The following is a 10,831-nucleotide window of genomic DNA, read 5'->3' as shown; positions in this document are numbered from 1 at the left end:
TCTTATCAATTTAGTGTGATCCGTGCCTGGGATCCTTGTCTGGGGTTCCAGCCACCAGCCCAAAATGCCGTTAGCCTTCTTGGCAACAAGGGCACATTGTAAAAAAAAAAAAAAATCAAGCTCAAAGAAACAAGGCAGCTTCTGTAGACTGTTAGCACCTTTTTAAGCCTTCTTCAAAGGCAGACAGGAATTGCCAGTGTAGGTCGGACCCCTGGGCCATCTGCCCTGGTGTCCTGCCATGCTCCGCTCCCCACCCACTTACATAGTCTGAGATTGGCTTAGGCCCTGAAGCAGGATCACTTCCCAAATGTGTTGGCATTAACTTGGCTCCCCTTCCATCCCACGGGTGCTGTGCTGCTCGCTGGTGTGGTGATCAAGGCCCAGCTGCTGGAAGCTGAGAGTGCCTGAAACTGCTCAGCTGCCACTCCTTGGAAAGTGAATTTCCAACCCAAAATGGGACCGGAGTGAGGCCAGAAAATGACCCACTCTGTCAAATCTCATGATTTGTGAAGGGATCTCATGGTTGTTGGAGCCTGACTCCAGGATTTTGACTACTGCTGAGCAGCACAAGGACAGGGATCTCCCTCCTTTATGCCCTTCAAGGGAGTGTTCCAAATCCGATTGGAATTGCCATAGCCCCAAGCCAGCCCCTGGCCCATGGGGAACCCCCCTCCGCAGCCGGCTCCCGTGCCCAGTACAAATCAGCGGCATCTCCCGAAAACAGTCCTATTTGTAATGTCGGTTCTGGATTTGTCTTGTCACTTTTAACTGTATTTTTGTTTGTTCCCCTTCTGCCGAAGGATGAGCCGGAAACCAGGTACTGCTGCAGCCCCCTTTCCAAGCTGCTTCCTCAAACTTTATTGTGTAAAGAGGACAAGGAGTTTTGTCCACCTATGAATCCCCAGGTCTCCGCTGTACTTGAACCCTTCTTTTAAAAAGAGAAGGCCAAGGAGTCTTGATGTGCAGCTTCTGCAAGGTGCGCTGTGAGTTGGCAAAGAGCAGGGATCTAGCGGGTTTGGGTTTTCTAGGACTTGTCTTCCTGCTGGGACTCCCAGCTCGGAGAAGAGCTGTTCCTGGCTGTGTATATTGTCAATTAACATTTTGCTCCCCCACTTTGAAATGTTACTTTTCTGTATATGCACCAGTGCGCTATTGTGATCTGATGTAAAATAAATAAATACGCCTCCACATCAGGGAAAAAAATAAATATCCAGCTTCTTGTCCACTGTAACCCCCAGGTCCTTTTCTGCAGAACTGCTGCCCAGCCATTCGGTCCCTAGTCTGTAGCAGTGATGGGATTCTTCTGTCCTAAATGCAGGACTCTGCACTTGTCCTTGTTGAACCTCATCAGATTTCTTTTGGCCCAATCCTCTGATTTGTCTAGGTCCCTCTGTATCCTGTCCCTACCCTCCAGCGTATCTACCTCTCCCTCCAGCTTAGTGTCATCTGCAAACTTGCTGAGGGTGCAGCCCACGCCGTCCTCCAGATCATTAATGAAGATATTGAACAAAACCAGCCCCAGGACCAAACCTTAGGGAACTCCGCTTGATACCGGCCACCAACTAGCCATGGAGCCGTTGATCACTGCCCGCTGAGCCCGACGATCCAGCCAGCTTTCTAGCCAGCTCTTTCCCCTTGTCTGTCTTTCTGTCTCCCCAACGGGAAATCCTGCGCCCCGGGGATAGCGCCAGCCCCTCGGACAATGATGGAGACGATTATAACAGCCTGGGGGATTATTCTAACTGAGCCCAGCCGAGGTCCCTGCGAGCCGTGGTCCCCTCTGCACTGCCAGGACCCTGAACCCCATGAGACTCCGGCCTGTGTTCACCCTCCTCTAGGAGCCGGGAAACCCTCTGAACCAAGCTCACGCCCAGTGCTCAGCCCCCAGCGGCTGCTGAGCCCGGCTGCAGCCCAGACCCCGCTTAGGGCTGGGAATTGCTGCTGTCCAGTGCCAGGTTCTCCTAACTTTGACTTGACCCTGGAATTTCCTGCCTCTCTCCTCTTTGGGATTTGAAATCTCCCGTGTTTTCCTCTCCTTTGCCCCTTGGGAATTGCTCATCACATCTCACCCTTAACTCCAAGTTCACCCAAGTTTTTTGTCAGGTATTTCCACTGTTTGTTATGAAGTTGCTATAGAAATAAGAATGACCCAATCCCTGCATTTCGGAGCTATTTATTCCCAGTTGAGTTCTCCAGTGGAGTGACGGCCACGTCGCCCCAGCTGGGGGTCTGGCCCCATTCATTCCAATGGAGCTACGGCCGCTTGGCCCCAGCATAGGCACCGACTCCATGGGTGCTCTGGGGCTGGAGCATCCACTGGGAGAAAATGCTGGGTGCTGAGCACCCACTGGCAGCCCCCAATCAGTGCTTCCCCCTCCCTCCCAGCGCCTCCCGCCCGCTGCAGCCCCACTGTCCAGCGCTTCCCCCTACCGCCATGGGCCTCCTGCCTGCCACAATCAGCTGATTCCTGGTGCAGGAGGCTGGGGGAAGGGGAGAGGAGCGGCCTTGAGGGTAGGGGTGGAGTGGGGGTGGGGCCTGGGGCAGAGCCAGGACCCCCGCTGGGATCTGGCCCCACAGAGCGACGGCTTCTCTTTGTGTTCAGGGTCCCGGCCGTGCAGAGGGGTCCCCGGCTGGTTGGGATTTCAGCAGAGCTCAGCGGGAACCAGCTCGGGGAGAGACAAACTGGCTGTAAATATCCTGGGTCCGTCCTTGGAGTTCCTGTAGCCCAAACAGAGAGCCAGTGAGATCCCTGCCCAACGGGCCCCAGGGCTGGCGGGGTGGGTGCTGCCAGGACCGGACACTCTGTGGGTGGGGGAATCTCCCCTGAGCCGGTAGCAGGACGGGGTCTGAGACACACGCTTAGGCAGCGCCGGTTCCACCCAGCAGGGGCCAGGGGTTTGCACTGCGGGGGGTGGGGAGGCTGCAGCCACGCACCCCCCCCAAACCCCCCGCCAGCAGGGGGTAGCAGGGCCCGGGGGGAGGGTAACAGACCCTGCACTCACCTCATAGGGTGACTCTGTTTTTGGCCTGCAGGAAAGCTCAGCACCTTGGGAGGAAGGGAAAATAGTTTCTGGTATTAGATCTGGGTCCCCCAAATCCCCAGCCCCTGGATCCCCCCAATGTCTCCCACCAGCCCCCCCAACTCCCCAGCCCCTGGATCCCCAGTGTCTCTCACAAGCCCCCACCCCAAACCACCAGCCTCCCAGCCCCTGTACCCGTCACTGTTATTTGACGTGAATGCCAGTGAGGTGACATTGCAGCAGTGAGGGGCCGGCGCTGGCGGCTGCCGTCTCCGTTCAGCAGAGTCCCCTCGGCCTGGTTTAGATCCAGCGCCACTGGCACACGGGGGTTCCCAGGCCAGTAACACAGACAGTGCAGGAACAAGGGCCCTGTCTCGTCTCACCAGCTGAGGGATGACTGTCCCCAGCTCCTGGATCCATCCACGCACCAGCGAGAGCCACACACGGACTCGCAGCCTCCCAGGCAGCGCTCGGGGCTGCTGGGTCTCCCACGGATCATCGTCGCTAGAGGGATGGTTCCCGCGGGAGTTTTCTCATAGGAAACTCAATTACCCCGGTTTGGGCCCCCCCCCCCTTTTTATAATGGGAGTCTGCCTATAGCGACCGTCTGTGCATGGACCTGAAAGTTTCAATCCCACTTTCCCCTTATGGGTCTGCGTCCCCATGACGGTTAAGACCCCCCCTGATTTCTATAGATGAGGCCCTACCAAATTCATGGCCATGCAAAATACGTCACGGACATTGAAATCTGGTCTCCCCCGGTGAAGTCTGGTCTTGTGTGTGCGTTTACCCTAAACGAGGCAGGTTTCGTGGGGGGGCCTGACCCCAAAGGGAGTTGCAGGGGGGGTCGCAAGGTTATTTTAGGGGGGTTGCGGTACTGCCACCCTCACTTCTCTGCCTTCAGAGCCGGATGGCCAGCGAGTGGCGGCTGCTGACCGAGGGCCCAGCTCGGAAGGCAGCGCAGAAGTGAGGGTGGCAGAACCGCAACCCCCCCTACAATAACCTTGCGAACCCCCCCCCACACACACACACTCCTCTTTGGGTCAGGATCCCTACGATTACCGCACTGCCAAATGTCCGGTTTAAATAGCCGGATTGACTTCATTGGGGCTGGCCCTGCTTTGAGCAGGGGGTTGGACTAGATCCCTCCTGAGGTCCCTTCCCAGCCTGAGATTCTAGGATTCTATGAAATCCTGAAATTTGCTATTTTTACAATCCCATGACTGGGAAATTGACCAAAATGGTCTGAGTTTGGTAGGGCCCTGGCTGTAGGTTGTGTGGATTCTTTGTTCTCATTAACAGGGCCACACAACCCGCCGCCTGCGGTGCAGACACACCTTGGAGCCAGATGTGCCGCCGCTGCAGTTTTTGTGCTTTGAAGTTAATCTTCGGGCTGATTGTTTGTAACATTCCCCCTGGGGGCCTCTTTTCCCAGCATCTCAGGGCTTCGCTCGCCTACGTCTGTCGGCGTTTCTTAGCTCCGAGGCCCAAAGTAGCGAAGCTAAAACCCCGCAGGTCTCGGCCTCAGGCCTGGCGTTCCAGCCTCCTGCCTTCGCTCTAACACGGCGCTTCTCAGACTGGGGGGCGGGACCCGATTCTCATGGGGTCGCCAGGGCCAGTGTTAGACTGGCTGGGACTCGGGGCTGAAGCCCCAGGGCTCAGACTGCGGCCCCCTCTCCGCCCCACCCGGGGGGGTTGGGGGGCTTGGGCTCTGCCCCCTCCCGGGGTCAGGCAGTAACTCTGTGCTCAGAAGGGGTCACGGTGCAATGGAGTCTGAGAACCGCTGCTCTGATACGTGGTTATTCCTGCTAAATACCGAGCGGTCTTAGCTCCCCTCTACTGACCAGACAGTGACTGTATGTTAATGAATCGTAACGTCGCACAATCAATGAATAGTCAACTAAATCCTTGGCTGCCCCCCTGTGTTCCCCCAAGTGTCTCCCCCCAGCCATCCCAAACCACCCCCCTGTATTTCTGTCTCCCACAAGTCTCAACATCCCCCCAGCCCTGTGTTCCCCCAAGTATCTTCCACCAGCCCCGCAAACCATCAGGCTCTGCCCCCCGAATCACCCAGTGTCTCCCCCTAAACCACTGGTCCCAACCCCCCAAATTCTCCCAAGTGTCTCCCATCAGCCCCCCAAATCACCCACCCCCCGCACCAGCCCCATCTCTGTTCCCACCCACCCAGCCCCACTCTTACCCTGCGCAGCCCCCTCAGCTGCTGCCTGCCACCGGCCTCTGCCGAGCAGGTACCAACCCCCCACGTTAACGAGGGCGACGAGGAGCAGGAGGGCAACCGCAACGCCGGCCACGAGGCCGGGGCTCAGACATGGGCACCTGCCGGAGCCTGAGGGAAGACATGGGCAGCTGTCACCGGTGAGGGGCGCTGACGGCCCAGCCCGACCCGGGCAGCACGGAGCCCGGCAGGATCAGAACCCACAGCCCAAGCGTTTGCCCCACCTGCGGGCGGGGGTAAAGCGGGGGACGAGGCGGGTGGGGGTAGCGCGGGGACACGAGGTGGGTGGGCCAAGCGGGGTTGAGGAGGGTGGGGCGAAGGGGGGGGGCGGGAGGGGGCAGCAGGGACGAGGCGGGTGGGGGGCAAAGCAGGGGGGTATGAGGCGGGTGGGGGGACGAGGCGGGGGCACGCAGGGCTGCTCCAGGAGGCCCTGTGGGGCGTATCGGGGGCTGCGAGGGAGGAGGCTCTCGCCAGCCCTCGCTACTTACTCTGAACTTGGACCGATTCCCTGGCAGAGAGGCTCAGATACCCCCAGCCGGGGCCGGAGACCCAGACCCCGCACGCGTAGCTCCCTCCGTCAGAGTCGGCTGCCTTGTCAACACGTAAATCCTGCCCGGCTCCTGGCAGCCACTCGTCCCCGCGGGACCAGACGTACCCGGTGATGGGCCGCAGGGCAGCAGCCTGGCAGCGCAGGGTAAAACCGTCGCCTTCCCTCAGCGCTGCCTTCCCTGCCGGCCACGAACCCTCGACCCTGGGCACGCTGGGGGCGACTGAGGCGAGAGTCGGGTGAGAGTTCGTCAGTGGGGCCCCGGGACTGAACGAAGGGGCAGATCCCTCCCCATCCAGTCCCACGGGGCGAGAATACTTGCTAGAGCCAGATGAGAGGTTTTTTCAGACAGTAAAACCCAGGAGTCCTGACTCCCACCCTTCCTGCATTCACCCATAGACCCCACTTCCCTCCCTGTGTCAGGGACAAAACCCAGGAGTCCTGATCACCAGCCCTGCCCCCACTCTAACCACATCCCTGCTCCACTCTCTGTGTCAGGGAAAGAACCCAGGCGTCCTGGCTCCCAGCCCCCCCGCTCTACCCATGCCATGTGTAGCAGCTGAGCTCACCTGTCCCCAGGGGCTGGGATTGGGCAGAGTCACACTCATCCCAGTATCCCTCCATCTGGCATCTCAGCGCCACGCCGGGGGCCAGCTGGGACGGGGATATTCGCAGCTCGGTCGCCCCAGCCCCGCCTGGGGTTTGCCCTGGGCTCCGCCGTGCGCCATCTCGGTCGTACCAGGAGGGGCGATGGGGGCAGGCGGCCCCCACGGAGCAGGTGAGGGAGGGTCCCGGTTCTGTTCGGCGCCCCAGGGAGGGCTGGCACCAGTCGTCTGGGAGGAGAGGAGGGGACAGGAGCCATTGAACCCTGCTGGGGCCCTGGGGCTGGCTGCAGAGCGGGGAGCAGCCCCCAGCAGGGGGACGCGGCCCAGCCTGGGAGCTCGACTGGCCGGGGCAGTGAGGGCCCCTGGCAATGGGGGAGAGCAGCAAACGTTGGCCTGAGACACGGGGAGCGCTGGGTCTGCCCGGAGGGGCGCAGCCGCCAGTGGGGGCACCACACATCGGGCTCAGACCAGAGCCCCGAGCGGGACTGTTTTGAATTCTGTCCAAGCGCCCGGCTTTGGTTTTTCCATTTTCACTCCCCTTCCAACCACAAAAACCTTCGATCCCGCAAGAGAGAGAGATTCCCCCACGCTGCTAAAAACCAACCAACCAACAGCCAGACACCGGTGGGTGAAGATACGATCGATACCAACAGAATTCAGAGACCACTTCTACCACTAAAACAGATCTTGCCTGAACCAGGTACAAACTCGCTTTAACTCCGGGTGTCTCAGAACGGTCTCTGACCTGCCTTGGGCCGGTGCATTTCCCCAGCTTTGGAGCGAGGGAGAGAAACATGTGGAGGAAAGAGAAGCTCACACAAAATATTTAGCAATTTCCTCGCTAGGCGACTCTTGCTACATTACTGAGATTCAGTGTTTTTCCCGCAAATTATCTCAGCCTGTTTTTTTGCCAGCCTGAACCCACGTACAACAAAGCACATTTTACCCGCTCCCACTGTTTGGGGGGGCGGGGGGTCCTGCAGGGTCCCAGGCCCACCTGAGAGCCCCTCACGCCTGCTGCATTACGCTGGCTGCAGGGTCAACCTCAGCGGCTCTTCAGAGTTAGACAGAATGACGGGGACTCGGGTCTGACAACACAGCCTAGGAGTCCTGACCCACAAGCCCTCCCTGCTCTAACCACTACGTCCCACTTCCCCAAGAGCTGGGGAGAAAACCCAGGAGTCCTGGCTCCCAGCCCCCCCTTCCCCTCCCCTCCCGTCCCCTCCCAGAGCCAGGGAGAGAACCCAGGGGTCCTGGCTCCAAGCCCCCCCAAGCTGAGGCGAGAACCCAGGAGTCCTGGCTCCCAGCCCGCCCCCCCAGAGTCCTGGCTCCCAGCCCCCCCACTCTAACCCACCAGCCCCACTCTCCTCCCAGAGCCGGGAGAGAACCCAGGAGTCCTGGCTCCCAGCTCTAACCATGAGGATCTCAGATCAAGGCAGCAGTGGTTGGTGTGGGTGTGTGAGGAGCCCTGCCCCGTGTGCGCACTCGAGTGAGTGACCCGGGGGTGCTGGACGGAAGTTGGTTACCGGAGACATTGAGCTGCTGTCCTGGCAGACTGGTCCACCCGTCCCTCCTGCCATCGCCCGCTGCTTCGAACCGGAAGCGGTAGGTGCCCTGATCGCCAGGGCGCAGCCCCGCCACCCGCAGGGAGCAGTTGTGCTGCAGGTCCCCCAGGTAGCGGACGCGCCCCTTGAAGGCAGCGTGGACACGAGCCAGGTCCCGGTGATACACGGTTTGATCCCCGTCCCGTGTCCAGCTCACGGCACTGACGTTCCACCCGGCGGGGTAGGTGAAGGAGCAGGGGATGGTCACGCAGGAGCCGACCCCTGCAGCCAGGGGCCCTGGAGCGAGCGTCACGCCCCACGCCTGGGCGTAGGCACCTGCCGGGGACGGGAATCGGGGATCAGACCAGCCCCCGGCCCCAGCGAGTTGGGGAACCCGCCCCGCAGGCTGGGCTGCTGCACAGATCCCGCCGGGAGGGGCCAGCATCAGCTCCGCCCCCAAACCAGGGGCTTTAACACACAATCTGAGCCCCCCGCCCTCTCCTGGCCTGGGGGTGACAGCGAGCCCAGCCAGCGCCCCCCTGTGAAGTGGGGGAGGGGAGTTCGGAGATGCTCCCCCGCAACATCATCCCATCGCCTGCAATTAATCACCCCAGGCCCCGAATCGCTCCTGTCCCCCTGAGTTCTCCCATCAGTCCAGGCCGACCCCCTCCCCCACATCTGCCCAGCCCCCCTTCAGCCTAGTCCATACTCTGCATCCCACTTCAGTCCCCCGAAATCTCTGCTCAGTTCACCTGCTCCGGCCACCCCCTTCAGTCCAGACCCCCGCAGTTCACCTTCGCATCCCCCCTCAATTCAGCCCCCCATATCACCCCTCAGTGCACCCCACATCCCCTCTCAGTTCAGCCCCCCCCCCCCCCCGAGGCCCTGACTGCACTGCTGAGGGGTCCGGCGATGGTTGCCAACTTGTGGTTGGACAAATTCCTGGAGGTTTCATAACATGACCATTTTTAATTAAAGATGAATCTTTCGTCCTGGAGGGTTGGCATCCAGGCTTCAGGCACCTCCCGTGCACAAGGAGCCGGGTGCGGAGGCGGGCGGGGGCCAGCCGGGCCGGAGCTGGGCGGACGGGCAGGGCCGGGAGCAGAGCTCTCCAGGCCGGCCCAGGAGACGCCCCGACTCGCGGGGGCAGCGAGAAGCCCGGAGGCAGGACGTGGCACAGGGCACACGGCAGCCCGGGGGCCGAGGCCCTCGCTGCTCAGCCAGGGTGGCCGGGGCTAGTCCAGGCCGAGTCTGCCCTGAGAACCAGGCGTGTTCTCCTCCGGGGTGAAACCAGCAGCGAGGATCCGGCCGCTGGGGGCAGGTTCAAGGCCAGACGCCCCCTAGGCTAGAACTGGAGCCGCTGGCGCGTCCCTGCGCTGGAACCCGGTTCCGAGCCCCGTCCTGGCAGTGTAGACGCACTCGCAGGGCTGGGAACGGGTCCCCTCCGGTCCCTGGGCGGCAGCGCGTCGCGTCCGTGTGAATTACTCACCACTCAGCAGGCAGAAGGCAGGGACCAGCACCCAGGCCATCTCCGTCCAGCACCGAGCGCTCAGCCGGCCTGGGCGGGACAGGGGCCGGGAATGAGTCACCGGCAGCATTTCTGGGTGACAGCTCCCAGCCCCCAGTTCTACCCCAAACACCAGGCTCCCTCTCTGGACAGTCGATCAGTCTAGCGTGGTCTCCCCCCTATGATCTCAGACACCTTCACAGCCTGCCCAGTTGTTGAGCTTTTCAACCAGCAGTGAAATGCAGCCTGCTCTGGGGTGGGGCACAGCAGCTGTTTAACAGCGCAGGGTAATGTTGCCCTGCCGTGTTCAGTCCCCATATCCTGCTCCGTGAGCTCGTCGGGCGGAGACTGGCTCTCACACCGGGTTTGGGGAGCCCCCAGTGTATTTTCAATGCTACCCCCAGTTACGGTGTGACAGTGTTGCCCAGTGGCTAGAGCAGAGCAGTGGGACACAGAGCCCTGGGTCCTGCTCCTAGATCTGTCATGGACCCACCATACAACAGCGGGCCAGTCACTGCTCCTCCCTGTGCCTCAGTTTCCTCTCCCACCTATTGGCTATTTTAATTGTAATTTCTTAGGGGCAGGGACTGTCTCTGGCTGTGTCGGGGCAGCACCTGGCACAACAGAGCCCGGATCTCAGTTGGGGCCCCTCCCATAAGAAACTCTCACCGATTAATTTCCTTTCAGTCATTTAGTGATGCGAAGAATCCGTGGGGATTGGTCCTGCTTTGAGCAGGGGGCTGGACTAGACACCTCCCGAGCTCCCTCCCAACCCCGAGTATGATTCTGTGAGTCTTCCCAACTCTGTTTTTTTGCCCCAAAACAAGGGAAAGTGGCTCTTACCTGGGCCTGGGTTAGCAGCTGGGACTCTGGTCTGATCCCACCGCTGACACTAACGGGCGAGCAGGGAGGTTGGGGGCAGGTATCGAGGAATCACATTCATCTACATCTGTGGCAAGAGCCCCAGGCGCCGTGAGTGGCTGGTGGCTCGGGGGAGGGAAGGGAACCGTGACTGTTTGTTCCTGGCCTTTAAAGGCAACGTACTTCCTGGTTTGGTAGCAATGAGGTCTAGTGGTTACAGTGACCAAGAATCAGGACTTCTGCTTTTTATCCCCAGCTGGGGGAGGGGCGTGGGGTCTAGTGGTTAGAGCCGGGGGCTGAGAGTCAGGGCTCGGGGGTTCTGGCTCCACGCACCATTTTTCCCCTGGGAGCCTTTCACTTTCTTGTCTGGCTGCCGCAGAGAAACTTCCCCTCTCTCTGGACGTTGCGAAAGCTCAGCCCCAGCACTGGTTCCATGGGGCGGGGGGTGCTGCCTGTTCCTGTTCACCCCGTCCAGCCCCAGAGACTCCCCAGCCACAGGCCAAGTGGGCCT

The 10,831-nt window shown here is 60.6% G+C and overlaps 1 protein-coding gene across 2 annotated transcripts; it reads right to left on the bottom strand.

Annotated features, from left to right (window-relative positions):
* Nucleotides 1-2,411: 2,411 nt before the first annotated feature.
* On the bottom strand, nucleotides 2,412-10,521 carry LOC120390038 (sialoadhesin-like). Of its 2 annotated transcripts, XM_039512261.1 has the most exons (8): nucleotides 10,303-10,521; nucleotides 9,442-9,510; nucleotides 7,935-8,288; nucleotides 6,373-6,636; nucleotides 5,745-6,026; nucleotides 5,221-5,367; nucleotides 3,003-3,046; nucleotides 2,412-2,718 (listed from the first exon to the last, which is right to left on the bottom strand). In XM_039512261.1, the coding sequence occupies exons 2-8, from the start codon at nucleotides 9,479-9,481 to the stop codon at nucleotides 2,653-2,655; spliced, it is 1,197 nt and encodes a 398-aa protein (XP_039368195.1). In that variant the 5' UTR covers nucleotides 9,482-9,510; nucleotides 10,303-10,521; the 3' UTR covers nucleotides 2,412-2,652. The 2 variants fall into 2 exon arrangements, with proteins under 2 accessions (XP_039368195.1, XP_039368196.1); XM_039512262.1 differs by lacking the exon at nucleotides 5,221-5,367.
* Nucleotides 10,522-10,831: the final 310 nt, after the last annotated feature.

The sequence above is a fragment of the Mauremys reevesii genome, linkage group 24, assembly GCF_016161935.1.
Source record: "Mauremys reevesii isolate NIE-2019 linkage group 24, ASM1616193v1, whole genome shotgun sequence".
Lineage (NCBI taxonomy): Eukaryota > Metazoa > Chordata > Testudines > Geoemydidae > Mauremys > Mauremys reevesii.
This window is presented reverse-complemented; position numbering and strand designations above follow the sequence as displayed.